The following is a 20,968-nucleotide window of genomic DNA, read 5'->3' as shown; positions in this document are numbered from 1 at the left end:
GACCGTTCCCCTCCACCCACCACCCCTCCGTACCTGACACCCTGCACTGCACCCAGCCCAGCCAGGTGGAGGGAGAAGGGGAACCACTGGAGAAGCTTCCGAGTCAGAGTCCCTGTGTTGGGTTGTGAGAAGCCTCCCTGGAGATGGGACAGCCCTGATGTCGGAAAGCAGAAGGCCGAAGGATTTGATCACGTAAAGGGGCAGAAAAGTCCCCGTCACATGCTCTGGGTGGAAGTGCACATGGAAAGCCTGGGGAGAGGGGGACTACGATCGAGAGTGTTCGTTTTCAGACTCCGCGATTGCACTTGTACTCGCATGTCCCACGAAATTGTTTGCATGCATGCAGGAAGGGTGTGTAAGGACGGCCCCCGCTGCATGAGGAGGAGCCACGGGGACATGAGAGCGAGCAGCTGGCCACTCTCTGGAAAACTGGAAAGCGTGGCAGAACGAGGCAGAGCTGTGTGTGTCGGACACAAGGGGTGTGATGCTCCCTGAAGTCATTCTGCTGGGGACGGCTCCTCTGCCACAGGAGCAACTGCACCTCCCGTGTTTGCATCTCTGAGCAGCTGCTCTTCTAGGGGCCACAGGGGCCCCTCTCCAGCCCTCAGCACCTTCACAGCGCTCAGTTTGGTCCCCATAACAAGATTGTCATATAAGGTCTCATTTAAAGATTTTTTGTTGTTGTTGTTAGTAACAATTCAGGTCATTTGAAGAAAAAAGTAAAAACCTAATTTTAAAGATTTATTCTTCCATTTGCTATTTGAAAATCAGTGGGTAGGGTCCAATGTTGACAAGGGAAGGGAAGCTCCTTCTTAGCAGGGTCCTGCCTGACAGGATCAGAAACTGCCTCATGAGGGAAGCCAGACTTGCTCAGCGGTGACATGGGAGGGCCTGCAGGGGTGAGAACGTGAGGGTCTGCACCAGGGGCTGCTGCGGGTTGGATGGGACGGCCCATGGGACCCTCTGCACCTGGTTCTGTGTTTCTTGGGCCGGCTCTCACGGCCACAGCGCTCAGCAGAGCTTGCAGGGCTACGTGGAAGGCGTGCCTTTCCAGGTGTGAAATGCATCATAAATCACTTTTCCCCTCAGCTTTATAGCTTTTCAAGTTTTTATTTTTCTGTGGGGGTTTTTATTTCGTCTTCATGTAGTGTTTTCTTTCTAAATCACTTGTATGCAGGTATAACTTACACCAAAAAAAACTCCACCATTTGTATGTTAATTGCAGAAAAATGGAATTTAGAAAGTCAGTCTAAATTTTCCAGGTACTTCTTGGCCTCAGTAAGGAATCTTAGGAAATCCCAAATAGCTTTTTAAAAATATTTCTCATCCATGTAGTAAATATTTAAAAATCAGTAAGTATAAAGAAGAAAATATCTTTCAAATCCCATATCTGTAAATAATCACTGTTAACCTTCTGCAGCTTTTCCTTCTAGTCTTTCCCCCTTATGCAGAGTTTTTATGTTGTGACCAGTGTTTTATCTGGAAAAGACCTGTCATGGTGGCCACACCTGGGGCATCCCTAGGAGAGGGAAGGTGTGGAGGGGGTTCAGGACTGAACTGGGTTCTGATGGTGTGTGAGCTCCTGCCTGGGATGGGATCCCAAGGCTGCATGCCAGACTCCTCTGAACTGGCCAGGAAGGGGAGAGCAGCCCTGCCCTCCAGGGAAAGCGGAGTTCCTCCAGCGTGGATTCTGGCTGCGGGCACAGCTGTGACACTGAGCAGCCACGTGGGGGCGCCCGGGGCCAGATCGTGTCCTCATCAGGGCCAGGGCATGGGAGGCAGTTGGCCCCTGTGTCTGCTCCCTCCACTTTACCCCACAGCCCTCAGTCTGCCTTCGTGGCTCTTCTGCCCTTGCAGCTAAAAAAAAAGATGGAAATATGTGGGCATTTAAATGACAGCAGTCGTCGAGTGTGTGGAGTACCTGAGATTCCAGAGTCCACCTTTCCCTTAAATGCTCACCTTGTAGGACAGGCTAGGTCCCTTCTGGATTTGGAAGGCATTAATCCTTAGAAAATCAGACTGCATTAGGGGCACCTGGGTGGCTCAGTCAGTTAAGCGGCTGCCTTCAGCTCAGGTCATGGTCTCAGGGTCTTGGGATCCAGCCCCACATTGGGCTCCCTGCTCAGCGGGGAGTCTGCTTCCCCCCTCTTCCTGCCTCTCCCCCTGCTTGTGTGTGCGCGCGCACACACGCTCTCTCTCTCTGTCTCAAATAAATAAAATCTTTAAGATGAAAAAAATTAGACTGCAGTATAAGACAGGCAGGCTCTGTGGCCTCAGCCACCTTCTCCATAGCCCATCCGAAGCCCCCTCACCTGCTTGTTCTGGACTTTCCAGGACTACAGACCACACGATTGGGCAACCACTTGGAAGACCGAGTCAACAAGTTTTTGCGGCGACAGAATCATCCTGAAGCCGGGGAGGTCTTTGTCCGTGTGGTGGCCAGCTCAGACAAGACTGTGGAAGTCAAGCCTGGGATGAAGTCACGGTTTGTGTGCACACGTGCTGTTTTGTAACGCGCTGTTTGAGGGGTCCCGTACCTGGTTAACCAAAGCCCCACTCCCTGGCAAGACTTTAAAGAGTTTGTATAATTCAGGGCGCCCCGCTAGCTCAGTTAGTATCACATGCGCCTCTTGATCTTGGGCTTGTGAGTTTGAGCCCTGCATTGGGTATAGAGAGTACTGAAAAAATAACCTTAGAGTTTGTAGAATTTAAAGGTGTTTTCAGCATGTAAGGTATAGTCAGCCCTTCTGTCAGTATTCCATATTCATCAGGGGAGGTAAAATTCCTGGCTGAGCGAGACTGTGTCACAAAGAATAGGGTCACAGCTCCGAGCTGCCCAAGGCCGAGCTGGTGGGCAGAGCAGGCAGCAGAGGTGAGCAGGCCTTCAGTTCCTCTACACTGCGCGGGTTTAGAACAGCAGGTCTCATGTATAAAGCACCTTGTGAAACAGTGACGCGTGCAAACCTTAGGCTCTGACTTTTATTTCAGGTTCGTGGATTCTGGGGAAATGTCTGAATCTTTCCCATATCGAACCAAAGCACTCTTTGCTTTTGAGGAAATTGATGGAGTGGATGTGTGCTTCTTTGGGATGCATGTGCAGGAGTACGGCTCTGACTGCCCCCCTCCAAACACAAGGTAGTCCTCCACCTCCTCTTGGGTACACGTCAGTGGGCCCGCGGTGTCACAGCAGACCGAGACCCCCAAGTGTCTTGGAGAACCTGTGTGCTCCATACCTGGGTTTAAATCAAATAAGCCATGCCTAACCAACCAAACTAGTTAGTTGAGTTTTCCATTAAGCCAGTGAGAAATGAAGGGTTTTGATGACTGTTCAAAGCGTGTTTTGCGTAGTGAGTACTCATGGGTTCTAGTCCTGGTCTTGCTGTTGTCCTGTCTTACCTGGGGCAGGTAAACCTACAGAGAGGGGTGGGGATCCCTCCATGGGCCCACGCATGGTAAGAACAAAGTACCTCAGCCAGGGGTTACTTCATGTTCAGTCAGGAATGAGGGTGAGAGGGAACTGGGAGATGCCCCGGCCTTCCCGTGGCTCTCCGTGGTGGGCGATCCACTGCTCTTGGTCCGGCGATGGGACCATTTATTCCTGGACGGTGGCAGTTAGTGATGCGAGTTTTCTTACATCTTGTCTGTGGCCGCCAATGTAAATGCTACGAAAACAGAATTTATTTCTTGAGCTTTTTCTGGATGTTGGTATTTGGTTTCAAGGTTAGGAGATACCAATTCATCTCTTCCTACCTGCCCCCCCAGGCGTGTGTACATATCTTACCTGGACAGTATTCATTTCTTCCGGCCCCGATGCCTCCGGACAGCTGTTTACCATGAGATCCTTATTGGATATTTAGAATACGTGAAGAAATTGGGGTGAGTTTAATTCAGATTATTCAGAACTAATAAAAATCCTATTTTTAATTTTCAGTGTGTGTTTTATGTAATAACCAGAGTATTTTTTAAAGTCGTATGTGTTTTTATTTTAACGTCCTCAGATCAGTTCAGAGGTCTCCCAAGCCCCTCCTCCCAGACGCTCCCTTGGGCCATGCAGATCTGGGCTCCCCAGCACCACACACATGCTTGCCCTGCCTCCTGTGCTCTTCTCACTCTTTTTCCTATTTTAGTCTTTCTTTTTTTTTTTTTAAACTTTAAAAGGAGTATTTTGTGTATCATAAAATCTGCCTGTGTCCACATACACTTCAGTGACTTTTAGTGACTTCACCAAGCAGTGTGGCCACGGCTGTAAATCCATTTCCAAGCGTTGTGCTCCACCCAGTAGTGGGACCCCCACACCCCTTTGTTGTTAATCCCTATTCCACCCCTGCCCCCAGCGGCCACTGACCTACTTTCTCTGTATATAAGTTGGCCTTTTTTGGACGTGTCATATGAATGGGATCCTACAGGATGCTGGTCTTTTGTATCTGCTTTTTTCTGTGTTTCAACATTCTAGATCCGTCTCATCCCTTTCCAAATTTGAGAAAGTTAGAGGTATTTGACTGACATGTCTCTAACAGAGTGACAGATTTATTTTGACTTTGACCCCTTAGAGAGAGATACCCAGCTGCCTCTCCATTGCACAGGAAGTGGTAGTTAGGAAATGAGGCACATCCCTGGGCATAAGCTGTTCCACGCGCCTCAGAGCCACATCTCCCAGGCTCTGTCCCGTACTGACAGGACTCTTGGAGCCTTGACCCCTGCCTGGCATGCACACCCTGAGAGGGAGCCTCTGCGGGCTGGTTTCCAGGTGTGCTCTTGCATGCAGAGGTTCGGCCTCGCCCACCCACGCACCACTTCCCTGCACACTGGTTTGGGACTGCTCTAAGCCTGTTAGATTTTGCTGTAAGCATCGTGGTAATTTCTTTGTTTCCTTTTTTCTAGTTTTTTCTGTCCTTGCTTTGGTGCGTGCTCCTCAGCTGTTACTCCTTAGAGGCAGGGAGGCTTTCAGTCAGCCCTGTGGTCTGAATTGTGTCTGTGTCCTGCAGGTATGTAACAGGACACATCTGGGCCTGCCCCCCAAGTGAAGGAGACGACTATATCTTCCATTGCCACCCCCCTGATCAGAAAATCCCCAAACCAAAGCGCCTCCAGGAGTGGTACAAGAAGATGCTGGACAAGGCGTTTGCGGAGAGGATCATTCACGACTACAAGGTACCCGGGGCTGGAGCAGGGCGTGGTGGCTCGTGTGTGTCAGAGCTGGACTCAACCTATGAGGAGCAGAAGAGCGTAGAGGAAAGACGGAGAAGCACCTCACGTGCAGTCCGTCGAGATTTGTAGTCGGCAGCCTGAGAGCAGGCACGGTGCCCTGTCCTCACCCGGCAGTGTGGCCCCTGCGGCCCTGCCTGGAGCGCCACTCACTTCCCTCTTCTCCGCTGTGCTTCCTTCACTCTCCAGGACATTTTCAAACAAGCAACTGAGGACAGGCTCACCAGCGCCAAGGAGCTGCCCTATTTTGAGGGTGACTTCTGGCCTAATGTGCTGGAGGAGAGCATTAAGGAGCTGGAGCAAGAAGAAGAGGAGAGGAAGAAGGAGGAGAGCACTGCGGCCAGCGAGACCACAGAGGTAAGGAGACGCAGCAGGCCCAGCCACACGCCGAGGGGAGTGGACGCTTGTTGTCGGGGCCCCAGGCCATGGCCTTTGTCGGTGGTGCTGTTTTCACACGTGCCCTCCCCTTGTCACCAGCTACCGCAGGTCAGGGCTGGAGACACGTCACCTGGGAGAAGGCAGACGGGAGCTGCTGGCTCTGGCATCTTGAGCAGGGCTGGCGGTGTGGAGGTGCGGAAAGACGAGAGAGAAGGGCCTCCTGCCAGGCAGCACAGAGCAGATAGACAGAGCTGGGTGCTCGTGGTCAGTAGCCAGGCCGCTAACTACAGACCTTCCCTGAGAAGGAGACCCCTTGGTCATCAGGCCTCTTTCTTTCACTTTGTCATGAGCCAGCCCACCCCACCAGACAGCCCTGCGTCTGGTATTGCCTTCGGGCACTCACCCTGCTTACCAGGTCCCACCTTGCTTGGGCTCTGTGCTCCGCAGTGCAGTGGTGAGCTGCTTCTGTAGGGACTCCATCCCTACCCTCACGGGGTGCGTGTTCTAGTAGGGAAAACAGGTGCGTTCTGAGGCAGCCGTAGGAGCTATAAGGAAAGGGGGCACCGAGATCGGACCAGAGGCCTGTCTGAGGAGGTGGCAGAGGCTGACCTGCTGAGAAGGAACCCACACCGTCCCAGCGGGAGCTGCTGGCAGAAGGAGGAGATGGTGTGAGGGCTCGAGTTGGGTGCAAGCGTGTGTGTGTTCGGGATGTCCAAGGAGGAGAAGATGGGGGTTTCCGTTCGGTTCATAGCTGTAGAAGGAGTGGGGAGTGTATGATGTGTTTTGAGAGTAGCAGCCCCACAACTTGGGGCGGATCACTGTGGTGTGTAAGGGATATCCTGGATCAGGGCTGCCTTCTGGGTCTGGGCCCTGAGCAGCTGAGTCAGTGCTGCTGCCTCTACCCAAAGGAGGAGGCTGGGAAGCACATTTGGGAAAGAAGTCCTACAAGAACTGGCTGCAGAGACGCCTGTTAATACCCAAGAGGGGCTGTGCAAGACGGACCTCAGAAATCGGGGTCTGCTGCGTGGGTCCTTTTGCTGGGGCCTCCCTGGAGGCAGAATCTGTCATCTGACCACAGATAACCGTACTCCCCAACGTCAAGGGATTTAGGGCTTGAGGATCTGCTCCACTGGGGTCTTTGGGAGGCTACCGGAGATTCTGTTTGGGTGGGCCAAATTTGAGTGGAAACCAGGGAGTTCTGGCAGGAGAGAGTGCAGAGCTGAGCTATGAGCCCAGGTCCCTCTCCATGATGGCCACTGCCTGCACCTTCCTTGAATGGGAGGTGGCCTGAGTCACAACACAGATCTGGGGCTCTGGGGCAGGGGGTCAAGGCAGAGAGGAAAGGGGGAAAGGGTCTGTGCCCAGATGGTGGAGCGGCCTCTGAGGCAGAACGCAGGCCCTGGCTGGGTGTCCTGTCCGAGGAGGACCTGCCTATCTCTGGCCTGGCAGTGGTGCCGTACCAGCCTCTGCGGTGTCAGGGACTTGCCCGTTGTGGAGAGAGACCCTGGTCTCCTGTGTCCAGTCCACAGACGCAGCAGGCAGGTCCCACCCTGCGGACACCCCAGGACCCTGTGGCAGGTGGTGGCTTCAGTTGAGGATGGCCCTTGGGCCGGATGGCTGCTTCGCCATTGGGGGAAGTGGGGAAGGGACAGGCTGCAGCGTCACGTGTGTGACCCCAGCTCCGTGAGGAGAACCACCCGCAGGAGCCACATGTAGGTACAACTCCAAGAAGAAAAACCAGAACACTGCTGCTCTGGGCGGCCAAAAAAACTTTTTTTTCTTATTTGGCTATATTCTCTGAACTTTGTGCAGTGAATCTATTTCTTTTACAACTGTTTTAAAGTCAGCTTAATTTTTAGAACAGTTTAAAGGCTTCCCAAAAACTTGAGCGGATGTGTGGAGCTCCTTGTACCGCGCGGTCTCCCCCGCTGCCATCTTGCACTCACGCAGCACCAACGCGCGGCTCTTCACCAGAGCCCTCTTCTGCCCCGGGCCCAGGACAGGAGCTGTCAGCGCCCCTCGGCACCAAGGGTGTCTCTGTCTCTCCTTCTCTTTCATCTTGTCGAGAACAAAGTTCTTTGGACCAGACATGGTGAATGTTTCCACCCTGAGGCCTAAATGACGAAGGGCCTGAGTTCTTCCAGAGCAAGAGCACTTTAACTGAGCGGCTGGAGTGCTCACGGTAGGGGTTTTAGGCCCACGTGAGCCTCGGGGGAGGATGCAGGGTCAGGGAGTTGTTTCCCCCTCGGGCAGCCCTGCCTGGGGTGTGGATGGGCCCTTCTGGAGCCCCTGCTTCCACCCATACAGCACGTTCTCTTGGCCCCTTTCCCCCATCTCGTGCACAGTGGATGTTGGAACCGTGTGCACTGAGCATGTGGCACGTGGTGTGAAGGGAGCAGTATGGCACAAGGAAAGATGGCTTGGACTCCCTACGCTGTGAGAGTCCATCCGGGGTGTATTCTCCCCCGAGAGGTGACCTGCCATGTGGCCAGCGTGGCTCCAGTGTCACCACTGCACCCCTGGCCCTGCTCCTGTCCTCCTCGCTCTGTCTCCGCCAGGCCTTCCAGAGCCCCCACGGCTGGGAGCTCGGTACCCCAGCCCAGTATCAGGTACAGAGCGGGGGGCCGGGCTTGTGCAACAGTTTCACATGTTGTTTCAGGGCAGCCAGGGTGACAGCAAGAATGCCAAGAAGAAAAACAACAAGAAAACCAACAAGAATAAAAGCAGCATCAGTCGAGCCAACAAGAAGAAGCCCAGCATGCCCAACGTGTCCAACGACTTGTCCCAGAAGCTCTATGCCACCATGGAGAAGCACAAAGAGGTAGAGACACGTGGGGGGGGGGGGGCGTTGGCGGGCTCTCGGGGCTGCGGGCCGGGGCCCTTCCTGGTCTGTGGGATAAAGGAGAAGAGGCTGCTGAGAAGCCACAACCCCGGCCCAGAGGAGGGGAAGGTGCTGCTGGCACTCCATCCAGGGCCCACGGGCCGCATGGAGAGGACTGGCCCCTAGACGGCAGAGCTGCTGCAGCTCCATGGGGGCTAACGCCATCTTCCCCGGCAGGTCTTCTTTGTGATCCACCTGCACGCTGGGCCTGTCATCAACACACTGCCCCCCATCGTTGACCCTGACCCCCTGCTCAGCTGTGACCTCATGGACGGGCGTGACGCCTTCCTCACCCTCGCCAGAGATAAGCACTGGGAGTTCTCCTCCTTGCGCCGGTCCAAGTGGTCCACACTGTGCATGCTGGTGGAGCTGCACACCCAGGGCCAGGACCGCTTCGTCTACACCTGCAACGAGTGCAAGCACCACGTGGAGACGCGCTGGCACTGCACCGTGTGCGAGGTAGGCCCGCACCTCCCTCCCTCCCTCCCTGCGGGGAGCGTCTGCGCCATCATTCAGGTCCCCGGTCAGTCCCCAGCCCTCCTGCCATCAGTGCATCAGCATTTCAGATTGAACCGTGAGATAGTTGGCATTCTCCAGGGGGACCAAATGACCAAATGAAAAAGGCTCATCTAGCTCCTGGTCCTCTCCAGGAGTTACTGGTCATGAGGTTGGTGTTTCCGAGTTCACAAAGAAGAGAATCCGTGCTCTGTGCCAGCTCCAGACTCAACAGCACACGTTCAGGGCAGGAAGGAAGGAAGGAGCCTTTCTCCCTTCACGGAGCATGTATGGTCCCGACCCAGCTGAGCATAACAGAGGGCCATCGTCATGTGTCTGGGCTACACTTGGCCCCCAGCAGGAGGGGCTGGTCTTCCAGGGAGATGGAGTGGGCAGGCTTCTGAGGGGGAGGCAGTGTTTGTGCTGACTTTTTCAGGAAGACATGATCAGAGAGCACTTCTATTTTATTCCTTGTTTTTCACTAACACCGGCCGTGTGTCAGGAACATCTGCGGGCCTTCTGGTCCAGGGTAGGAGCAGGAAGGAGGCGCTGGCTGTGCTTTGGCCCCGCCAGGATTCTGACTGGTTTCCCTATTTGTGCATCCAGTTCTAGCCTTGCTGAGCAGCCGAGAATGCTCTGTCCTGCTGGACCCCGTGGTTGCACACACTGGCTCCCTCTGTGGAGGTCTTGGCCCCTGTGTGAAGGGGTGTGGGCTGTCCCTTGCCCAGATGGGTCCCCCCTCACAGGGGGTGAAGCAGGCTGTTGTGGACCCTCCATCTCCCCTGCAGATAGTCACAGACTCCATCCCCCCACCCAGTCCTCACCTTGCCCGCGTTAGTGTTCGGAACGGTCCCCAGAGTCACATGCCCGTAGTAGCAGCTCTGTGATCTTGGGCAGGGGGGCAGATGGAGCCTCTATAATGCCTTTGTCTTCATTTCCCATTTTTTCCAGCTGCCTTTTGTCCTCTATCACTTCCCACTGTTGGGATCCTCATGTCCTTTTGGAAAAAGAGTAGGTCCCAGTCATAGGGTTTTCTCCTCCAGACCTGGCACTTGGTAGTCTCTATCTGCAGATACAAGCAACTTTTAAGAAACCCATGAGCGCGCATTTTGTCGCTGGGGTTTGAGCCCAGGGCCTGTCTTCTGGTGAAGGCCTCTGAGTCCCCCGGGACCTCTGGGCCACCTGTAGAGCCCAGGGGACACACCAGGGCACCCGGCAGCAGCCCCAGAGAGTGGGGGCCAGTTTCTAGAAGCCCAGGTGGGTGGCACTCGGCAGAGCTTGGGAGGAGCCATTAGGCTTCCCGGGCCAGGTATGGGAGCTGGGCACGGTGGGTCTGGGTGCCCTTCCCCAGGGGCAGAGGAAGGAAGGAAATGGGACCAGATGTCAGCCAACACGCTCAAGAGCCTGTGAGACCGTAGGGCAGGGAGGGGTGGGGTGGGGTGAGGCTCCCGGGGTGCACACGTGTAGTGTCGGGCAGCCGCTGCCGGGACGTCTGGTCACACGGGGCCTCGTGCTAACAGCGGCGCATGCCCTGTGCTTGTCCGCAGGACTACGACCTTTGCATCAACTGCTACAACACGAAGAGCCACGCCCACAAGATGGTGAAGTGGGGGCTGGGCCTGGACGACGAGGGCAGCAGCCAGGGCGAGCCGCAGTCCAAGAGCCCCCAGGAGTCGCGGCGCCTGAGCATCCAGCGCTGCATCCAGTCCCTGGTGCACGCCTGCCAGTGCCGCAACGCCAACTGCTCGCTGCCGTCCTGCCAGAAGATGAAGCGGGTGGTGCAGCACACCAAGGGCTGCAAGCGCAAGACCAATGGGGGCTGCCCAGTGTGCAAGCAGCTCATCGCCCTCTGCTGCTACCATGCCAAACACTGCCAAGAAAACAAATGCCCGGTGCCCTTCTGCCTCAACATCAAACACAAGCTCCGCCAGCAGCAGATCCAGCACCGCCTGCAGCAAGCCCAGCTCATGCGCCGGCGGATGGCCACCATGAACACCCGCAATGTGCCTCAGCAGAGCCTGCCTTCCCCTACCTCAGCTCCGCCCGGGACCCCCACGCAGCAGCCTAGCACGCCCCAGACGCCGCAGCCCCCGGCCCAGCCCCAGCCCTCGCCCGTGAGCATGTCACCAGCTGGCTTCCCCAATGTGGCCCGGACTCAGCCCCCCACCACGGTGTCCACCGGGAAGCCCACCAACCAGGTGCCGGCCCCGCCGCCCCCCGCCCAGCCCCCGCCGGCAGCGGTGGAAGCGGCCCGGCAGATCGAGCGGGAGGCCCAGCAGCAGCAGCACCTGTACCGCGTGAACATCAACAATGGCATGCCCCCGGGGCGCACGGGCATGGTGACCCCGGTGAGCCAGATGGCCCCCGTGGGCCTGAACGTGCCCCGTCCCAACCAGGTCAGCGGGCCCGTCATGCCCAACCTGCCACCCGGGCAGTGGCAGCAGGCGCCTCTCCCCCAGCAGCAGCCGATGCCGGGCATGCCCCGGCCCGTGCTGTCCATGCAGGCCCAGCCGGCCGTGGCCGGGCCGCGGATGTCCGGCGTGCAACCGCCCCGGAGCATCTCGCCTGGTGCCCTGCAGGACCTGCTGCGGACCCTGAAGTCGCCCAGCTCCCCGCAGCAGCAGCAGCAGGTGCTCAACATCCTCAAGTCCAATCCTCAGCTGATGGCGGCCTTCATCAAGCAGCGCACGGCCAAGTACGTGGCCAGTCAGCCTGGCCTGCAGCCCCAGTCCGGCCTCCAGCCCCAGCCCGGCCTCCAGGCCCAGCCCGGCCTGCACCAGCAGCCCGGCCTGCAGAACCTGAACGCCATGCAAGCCGGCGGGCCCCGGCCCGGCGTGCCTCCGCAGCAGCAGGCAATGGGCGGCCTGAACCCCCAGGGCCAGGCCCTGAACATCATGAACCCGGGCCACAACCCCGGCATGGCGAGTATGAACCCACAGTACCGGGAGATGCTCCGGAGGCAGCTGCTCCAGCAGCAACAGCAACAGCAGCAGCAGCAGCAGCAGCAGCAGCAGCAACAGGGCAGCGCGGGCATGGCCGGGGGCATGGCCGGGCACGGCCAGTTCCAGCAGCCCCAGGGACCCGGAGGCTACCCCCCAGCCATGCAGCAGCAGCGGATGCAGCAGCACCTCCCCATCCAGGGCAGCTCCATGGGCCAGATGGCGGCTCAGATGGGACAGCTCGGCCAGATGGGGCAGCCGGGGCTAGGCGCAGACAGCACCCCCAACATCCAGCAGGCCCTGCAGCAGCGGATTTTGCAGCAGCAGCAGATGAAGCAGCAGATTGGGTCCCCGGGCCAGCCGAACCCCATGAGCCCCCAGCAGCACATGCTCTCAGGACAGCCGCAGGCCTCGCACCTCCCCGGCCAGCAGATGGCCACGTCCCTCAGTAGCCAGGTGCGGTCTCCGGCCCCTGTCCAGTCTCCGCGGCCCCAGTCCCAGCCTCCACATTCCAGCCCGTCGCCACGGATACAGCCCCAGCCTTCGCCACACCACGTCTCGCCCCAGACTGGTTCCCCCCACCCAGGACTCGCAGTCACCATGGCCAGCTCCATAGATCAGGGACACTTGGGGAACCCCGAACAGAGTGCAATGCTCCCACAGCTGAACACCCCCAACAGGAGTGCGTTGTCCAGTGAGCTGTCCCTGGTCGGCGACACCACAGGAGACACCCTAGAAAAGTTCGTGGAGGGTTTGTAGCATTGTGAGAGCATCGCTTCCCCCCCCCTTTCATGTTCTTGGACCTTTTGTACTGAAATCCAGGCATCTAGGCTCTTTTTATTCCTAGATGGAACTGCTACTTCCAAGCCATGGAAGGGTAGATTGCTGTTTAAAGAAACAATACAAAGAATATATTTTTTTGTTAAAAACCAGTTGATTTAAATATCTGGTCTCTCTCTCTTTCTCTCTCTCTCTCTCTCTCTCTTTTTGTTTTTGTTTTTTGTTTTTGTTTTTTTGTTTTGGGGGGAGGGGGGTTTTGTTTGGATTCTTTTTGTCGTCATTGCTGGTGACTCATGCCTTTTTTTAACGGGAAAAACAAGTTCATTATATTCATATTTTTTATTTGTATTTTCAAGACTTTAAACATTTATGTTTAAAAGTGAGAAGAAAAATAATATTCAGAAACTGATTCTTGAAATAATGCAAGCTTATAATGTATCCCGATAACTTTCTGACGTTGCGGGAAGATTTTTTCTATAGTGAACTCTGTGGGCGTTCTCCAAGTATTACCCCTGGACGATAGGAATTGGCTCCTGCGTGCACACACGTACACACCCACACACACATCTATCTATACATACTGGCCTAAGCCAAACTCTTGTCTTGCAGATGTAGAAATTGTTGCTTTGTTTCTCTGATAAAACTGGTTTTAGACAAAAAATAGGGTTGACACTCTCTTAGACCATGCTAATGTTAATAGAGAAGAAGCATTCTTTTCTTTCTTCTATGTGAAACTTGAAATGAGGAAAAGCAATTCTAGTGTAAATCATGCAAGCGCTATAATTACTATAAATAAGAAAATTCAAGAAGATTCAATCACTGTATAGAATGGTAAAGTACCAACTCATTTCTTATATCATATTGTTAAATAAACTGTGTGCAACAGACAAAAAGGGTGGTCCTTCTTGAATTCATGTACATGGTATTAACACTTAGTGTTCGGGGGTTTTTGTTATGAAAATGCTGTTTTCAACATTGTATTTGGACTATGCATGTGTTTTTTCCCCCTATTGTATATAAAGTACCGCTTAAAATTGATATAAATTACTGAAGTTTTTAACATGTATTCTGTTCTTTAAGATCCCTGTAAGAATGTTTAAGGTTTTTATTTATTTATATATATTTTTGGAGTCTGTTCTTTGTAAGACATGATTCTGGTGGATTGCTCACAGAGGAGAGGCGGGGACCACAGTCCTGGTGGCCATGCGGGTGGCAGCCAGGCTCAGCCAAGGCCTGGGTGGTTCTCTCTCCAGGAACCGAGGTGGTGAAGCTCAGTGGTGGCCTCATAGATTCAGTGCTCCATGGGGACCTTCACCCACAGAGTTAGGGCTGCAGGTGGGTCCGAAGCAGCACTTTGTCTCCTGTCCCCCACCCCTAAGCCTCGAGAAACCAGAGTAGGGATGGTTCCTGCGGTGCTTTTCAGCAGTACCTCCCTCTCCCCTTTCCTATGTGCAGATCCCGGAATTGGTGCAAAAAATATGCTCCAGGGACTGGTGGTGGTTCCTGCTTCCCCTCAAACGCTGTGCCCTGTAGGGGAGGATGCTGCACGCAGTGTGGCCCCCGATGCTGAGCTGGGCTGCTAAGAGCTCTGGCCTTCGTTCTCCACCCTCTGAAAACAGGGCCTGTGATGGCGGTGAAAGAGCCCTCCAGCTTTGAGGGACGGGCTTCTGGCCACTTGGTCCCACACGCCACCATCACCACCCCTCCTGCCCTCCCCCTGGGTCCAGTGTCGGGTGCCCTTACCAAGAGGGTGACACTTGAGTCCCCGGATGCTGTAAACATCACGTCCGAGCGGAGGAGCACCTCCAGGAGCGTGGATGTGTGCCCTCTAGACTGCAACACCCCTCTCCCCTAAGCACAAGGGACTTGAGTCCTGCCTCTTGGGTCCCTGGTCCCCCAACCCGGATTGGGGGGTGGGGGGATTATGGTGGCAAATTCGTAATTTATGGCCCAAATAGCTTCCCTTTTGGACCTGTATTCACAGAGATCATTTCAAAATACTTGATTTGGGAATCTAAACTTGAGAAAACTTTCAAATTCTAGCACAGAGAGCTTTAAATCTTGAGTTTTAACATAGATTAAGCCAGACAATAAGACCATCATCTAGCATTGCCAACCAACTGCCACCTCCACCACATCCCCAAAAGGGAAAGCAGGGCCACGGCCCTACAGTGGCCATCTGGCCATCCTTAATGTGCTTACTTGCTTCTGGAATCTGGGACCCTCTCCACTGACAGTAAAATCCTGATCCCGTGTTCAGACAGAAGGGGTGAGCCGTCTGGGGCCCTGGAGGAGGGCATTGTGCAGGGCAGCCATCGAATGGGGCCAGTGGGGGGCATCTTTTTCAGGTCGTCCGGGGATCCAAAACTCTGTACAGATCTCATCTTTTTGGAGTCCATGTCCTCTGTAATCCGCCAAGGGATACGGCCGAGGGTGTTGTCTGTGGATGCTAACCCCGCGCTTGGCGTAAGGAGATTTCTGTAAGACAGCTGGAAAGCCCCGGCGCTGTGTCTCATGCTGTATACTTAAGAGAAGAAGAAAAAGTCCTATATTTGTGATCAAAAAGAGGAAACTTGAAATGTGCTGGTGTTTATAATAAAAGCTGGTAAAACTGCTTGGATTCAAAGATGGTCCCAGTTGGCTAACGACCCCTAGAATTAGCTTACAGATGGAAGGGTCTTAAGAGGGAAGGGTCTTCAAATGGAAGGGTCTCGGTTGAGTGTGCCTAGTACGTGTGTTCGATGATGTTTCTGAGAACTTAACATGTTAGAAACAGGAGTAGGATGCAATCTGGAAAACAAGGTGGAGTGTCTAAGGCTTATAAGATCTCAGGCTGAAGACGTCACTTTCTCCCCTGTTTTTGACTGCTACAGAATGGAACCAAAGATTCCGTTTACCAAAACTTGCTTCTAACGCTGCACGGGGAAAATAAGCTGATCTGAAAAAGGAAAGTCCTTTCATGAAGGAGCTGAGAGCAGGTTGGTTGCCAGCGTGCCTTTGGGCCGCACGTCTCCCAAGGACCGTGCTGGGAAGTCGGCACTCCGGCCGGGCCACCTTAGCAAGTAGGAGCACAGGAGCGCATAGGAATGGGGGCCAGAAAAACCCTATCGGACCTTCCCAGGATGTCCTGTGCTCATGCCACTGCATTACTTGGGTATGGTTTCATTGTGCAAAGTCAAGAGTAGGGAAATGGGTCGGTTTTGAAATTTAAGCGGATGTAGCCCCAGGCTGAAGGACAAGAACTGTGGCAAAGCGGTGAGAAGGCAGACGGTCCCTTCGGGGCGCACACGCCTTCCTCCAGAGGATTTGCCAGGCTGTATGGACGGTGGCACCAGTGTCACATTACGGCATCCAGTGGAGACTGCACAGGCGCTGATGGAACACCTTGGTCAGGCTGATCCGGACACACTCGGGGGGTTGAGAGACGAGCGGGAGGTGAGCTCACGGGAAGTGGAGGCCTGCGGCGTCACGGTGGAGGGATGGTGAGTGAGCACATTGGCGTGGCGGCCACCAGGAGCCAGGGCCTTGGCGGGGAGTGGGCTCTTAACTCGGCCTGCCTGCCGTGGTGACGCTTGGTAACAAGTGCTGTTGGAAGGCATCATTAACTCCTCGGTCCTGGCCATGAGCTAGGAGGACGGTGTGGGGGACCGGACGGTGTGGGGGACCTGCCCAAGTTCACGGGCAGTGGGCAGGGGCAGGTGTGGGCCGCTCCGCCAGAGCCACGCTCTTCACCACTGGGCCCAGAAAGCGCTTTCCTCCCCTGCTTATGCTTGCTCCGTAGGCTCACCTTAAACTCACTTTGGGGATACCTGGAGGAGAGGGGGGATCATTACAATACCTCTAACCCCTCAAACGTCGCAGGCCATACGTGGTAATCAGTACCTCACACGGGATGAAGAGGGACCTGGCCTGCCTGAGTGTGGTGTCTGCCAGTTCAGCGCCTAGGGGGGGCCTGGTACTGAAATGGGCTTTAAGCTCTGGTCCCGGGACCCCAGGGCTCTGGGCCAGCAACAAGGAAGCCTCTTATAAGCCAATGTTTAAAGTAGTCCTATATCAGCATATCAACAGAGTCCAGACCTGAAGATCCTCAAGGCCGGTAGTGATGTTTAGAGAATGTTCCAGGTGAGGGTGGTCCTTTAGGAAAACATCCAGAGCAGACATCCTTGGAAGGAGGGTGGGGGTGGTGTGCCGGGGCTCCCCGCGCCGGGACGCTTCCTGTGTCTCTGACTGCACCCAGGACCCCTCACAGCTGGCACAGGTTTGGGGGCCTCAGAAGAGGGAGGGTTGTTTCATGTGCTGCCACGAGTTGAGGATCTGGAGGCTGGGTAGTCAGGAAGAGAGAGTCTTGGGGACCAGTCCGAAGGGGGGAGGTGCAGAGAAAGAGGCAGCAGACTCGAGGGAGGCCAGGGTTCTGCGCAGGAGGCAACCAGAGTTGCCCGGTGTTCAGCGGCCAGGACAGGTGTCCCCTGTGAGGGCTGGACCTCCGCAGCCAGGAAAGCACAGGGGAACTTCGGAGCTGCTGGGGAAGCCGGTTCTCGCTGTTCCAACCCTCCAGACACTGGCATTCTGGTCTGTGGTTTCCTGGGTGAGGAAAAGGGGTTCTCTTGTGGGGAGAGGACTGCCAAGTGTGAGAAATGGCAGGAAAGACATGAGGGGGCCTGAGCCGAGGCCCCCTTCCCTCCAGAACAGGCGATTTGAGGGGTGCACTTCTGCTGCTTCTAGTTCACAGGAAAATACCCAGGTCTTGTCCCAGCACCGAGTTTGCACACTTGGCAAACATTTCCCGAGCACATCCTGGGCACGGACCACAGCCCTTAGAGAACTCCGCCGAGGGACACAATCAGCCACCGGAGGAAGGTGCAAGGTGGTGTCAGGGCTCGAAGCCGGAGCACCGACCCCAGCCCGTGTTGGGAACAAGGAGATGTCTCTTGGTCAGGGCCAGTGTGAGCACAGTCCATCCTCCCGGATGCTGCCCCGCGCTCCGCACAGCGCTTGCCCAGCTCTGACCCGCAGACGGCTTACCTGGGATCTTGCTAACACCCTGATTTAGTAGGTCTGGGCCAGGGGGTGGGCAGACTGAGCTTCTGAGTTTCGAACAAGCTCCCAGATAAGGCCTGGCCCTACTTGGAGTAGCAAGGCCATAGGGGACCAAGAACAACCATTGTTTTGGGTTTTTTTTTTTAAGATTTTATTTATTTATTTGAGCGAAGGACAGATAGCAAGAGAGAGAGCACAAGCTGGAGGCAGAGGGAGAAGCAGACTCCCGGCTGAGCTGGGAGCCCAACATGGGGATCAATCCCAGGATCCCAGGACCACGACCTGAGCCGAAGACAGACAACGAACAAACTGAGCCCCCCAGGCACCCCAAGAACAACCATCTTGACTTTGAAATTGCCTTAGTCTTTTTTTCTTTCCTTAAAGATTTTTTTTAAGTAATCTTAACACCCAACATGGGGCTCAAACACACAACCCCAAGAGTCTCACGTTCCGCCAACAGAGCCAGCCAGGTGCCCCGAAACTGCCTTAGTCTTAATGTTCACGATAAACATGGGTGCAGGGAGAGGGCGTTTGGTCAAGTGGTTCTTTGGTCCCCTTCGCAGCATTTGTTCTGAGCCGGCACCTTCTGTCCCCTTTTGTCCTCAAATCCCTGAAAAAGTACATGGCAGGAGCACTGGCGGCTGAGGTCCCCTGGACAGGACAGGAGCGAGGGCCGAACCCAGGAGACAAAGAGGTACATACAGAAAGATGTCCTGTGAAGTGCATTTGTAAAAACGCAGATTGTGAGCAAAACCAACTTCTCTTCCAAAGAAGCAGAAAGAGTACCCAACTCGTGGAGGAGGTGCTGGGGTCAGGCCTGTCCTTCCTGTTTCCTGAGCTCAGAAGACACCTGTGTGACCCTGAGACCACGGCCCCCTCTGACCTGTGCCTGGTGGCGTGGGAACATACCGGATGGATTGCATTTCCACCCTGTCCTCCGATACCCCATCGGACCAGAGAATCCTGACTGAGGGGACCCTCTTCAGACCTGGAGAGATGCAGCCTTGGTGAGGGGAGCTCCCTGATAGCCGCTTACCTGCTGGGGCCTGATGCCAGGTGCTGCTGTGGACTGGGCCTCTGGCTGGGCTAGGGGCCCTTGGCACCCAGGCAAAGGGCCAGTCCTTAAGGACTGGACTCAAAAATTAAGATGCCTTATAAGAGGGCTTATGAAATTGGAAGAAAATCCCATCATCCCTAGGCCCTTTCCAGGCCAAAAAGTACCCTATAGCCACGAGTGTTTCCTCCTCTGGGAACTCCCAGGATGCTGCCCCATGAGGGGAGAAGCTCACCCAGAAGTTAGTGCCTTGAACAAAGAAAGGAAGGTAAAGGGAGACACATTTGTTTTTCCTTTCCAGAGGGCAACATACATAAAGATTACCATTGTAATCATTTTTTTTAAGTTTTATTTATTTTAGTGCTCATTCCAGGGGAAGGCAGTGACCTCTGGAGAAGGAATGGGCAGCCTCGTAAAAGCCACAGTAGTGGTCAGGAGACCCAGGGACCCTCTCCTCCTCTGCTTCTCTCTCGGCTCTCCCCAAGCAAGTCCCTGCCAGTTTCTGTCAGGTCAACTTCTGTATGTGCATCTAATCATTTTTTTCCTTCTTCCATTTTCCTTGTATGCATAGGGGCTGAAATCTGCCCAGGCCCCCTCAACACTTGGTTGGGATCCCTAGGCATCTTAAAAGCCACAGTTCCCTGAGGTAACAGAGACTGGTTTCTTGAACATCTGAGGATGTCAGAAGTCAGTCCACAGGCTAAGAGAGAACAGGAGGCGCTGCTAAATGTGTCTGGAACCTGGTGGGTTTGCCCTCTACAGGGCCCAGGTCCTGCCTGTCGTTTTTAAAAAAAAAATAAATTTTATCTTTTATTGAAGGACAGTTGACACAAGATGCCCGTCATCCTTTTTTTTTTTTTAATTTTTTTTATTTTTATTTTTTATTTATTTGACAGAGAGAAGACAAGCAGGGGGAGGGGTAGAGAGAGAAGCAGACTCCCTGCTGAGCAGGGAGCCCGATGTGGGACTGGATACCAGGACCCTGGAATCATGACCTGAGCCGAAGGCAGACACTTAACTGACGAAGCCACCCAGGCACCCCAAAACAGTTCCCCCAGAGCAGCGGCAGTGACCCACTGGACCGGCTTGGCCTGGTCCAGGCTTGCCTGGCCGGGGAAGGAGAGAGCAGGTGTCAGGTTGTGCAGGGCCTGGAGGCTGGGGTTTGTAAGTGACTCTAAGTGTGCAGGAGAGGCACTAGAGCGCGGTGACTGTGGAGTGTATGATCAGCTGCCTTGGGGACCACTGAGAAGGTTGGTGGAGTCTTCCTCCAACATCACAGAGCTGCTCTTCCAACCAAGTCCGCCCACCCCCTGACATTATTCACAGTTGCTGAAGCCTGGCACATGGGGCTCATCCTTCACACCTTCCACCTGATAGAGTCCCAGAAGTGCCCCTCCCAGCGCCCCGACTGTGTCTGGGCTCCAGGGGAACCCTCCCCTGACTCGTGTACTTTGCAGCTCGGGTCAAATCTCCAGCACCTCCGTTTTTGCAGTTTTTTTTGCTCTGGCAGGGAGTCTCAGAATCAGCTGGGGGGGGTGGGGTGGGCGTCGGGGCCTCACTTCAGACGACGGCAGAGAACCTGCACGTTGCGTGGCGTGGCGTGGCGTGGCACTGGGCGAGAAAGAGCGTTGATGGGGGCCGGGGCGGCACCGCACAGCGACTGAAGTCACTGGTCGCTCCCTACAGCAGCTACACCGGGGGTGGGCGCAGCACACCGGCCGGCGCTGTTGAATCACTACGTTCCACACCTGGAACTAATCTTTGTGTGTCAACCATACTTCAATTAAAAAAAATTTTTTTTCCTTAATCAAGAGAAAAGAAGTGGTGGGTCTCAACCTCAGCCTCACCTCCAGCAGGAGACGGGGAAGGAATAATCCCCCTCCCGCTGGTGGGGGCGGCTCCTGCGTTCGCGCTTGGGAGTGGACACGTCCAGTCTGAAGCCCGCCCCTTCCCCTTCTCCCCCAGCCTGGGTGGTGCAGGTGGCCCAGGGACGTCAACAGCCTCCGCCCGCGCGCCGCCTTTTCGCACTCTCCGGGTGCCTGCGAACGTCAGTCCCATTTTAGGGATGCGCAACGTGAGGCCCAGCTGGCGGGCCAGTGCTCCGCGGCCCGCGCGCTCGGCCCGTCGCCCTTGACAACGCGACACAAGGTCACGGAGGGCCCGCCCCCAGGCCCGGCAGTCCCCGCGCGAGCCACGGAG

At 55.1% G+C, this 20,968-nt stretch overlaps 1 protein-coding gene across 7 annotated transcripts in view; it reads left to right on the top strand.

Moving 5' to 3' along the window:
* Window positions 1-13,738, top strand: part of CREBBP (CREB binding protein) — a 121,921-nt gene extending 108,183 nt beyond the window's left edge. For all 7 annotated transcript variants that reach the window (XM_026520444.4, XM_044391531.3, XM_048224881.2 and 4 more), the window contains 8 exons: window positions 2,335-2,485; window positions 2,989-3,135; window positions 3,763-3,876; window positions 4,986-5,151; window positions 5,395-5,562; window positions 8,243-8,404; window positions 8,642-8,923; window positions 10,507-13,738. In XM_026520444.4, the coding sequence (XP_026376229.1) occupies window positions 2,335-2,485; window positions 2,989-3,135; window positions 3,763-3,876; window positions 4,986-5,151; window positions 5,395-5,562; window positions 8,243-8,404; window positions 8,642-8,923; window positions 10,507-12,657 (3,341 nt within the window). In that variant the 3' untranslated portion in view covers window positions 12,658-13,738. The remainder of the gene's footprint in view (window positions 1-2,334; window positions 2,486-2,988; window positions 3,136-3,762; window positions 3,877-4,985; window positions 5,152-5,394; window positions 5,563-8,242; window positions 8,405-8,641; window positions 8,924-10,506) is intronic.
* Window positions 13,739-20,968: the final 7,230 nt, after the last annotated feature.

This window comes from Ursus arctos, unplaced genomic scaffold, assembly GCF_023065955.2.
Source record: "Ursus arctos isolate Adak ecotype North America unplaced genomic scaffold, UrsArc2.0 scaffold_2, whole genome shotgun sequence".
In the NCBI taxonomy this organism is placed as follows: Eukaryota; Metazoa; Chordata; class Mammalia; order Carnivora; family Ursidae; genus Ursus; species Ursus arctos.
Note: the sequence above shows the minus strand (reverse complement) of the source record. Positions and strands in the feature narration are given on the sequence as shown.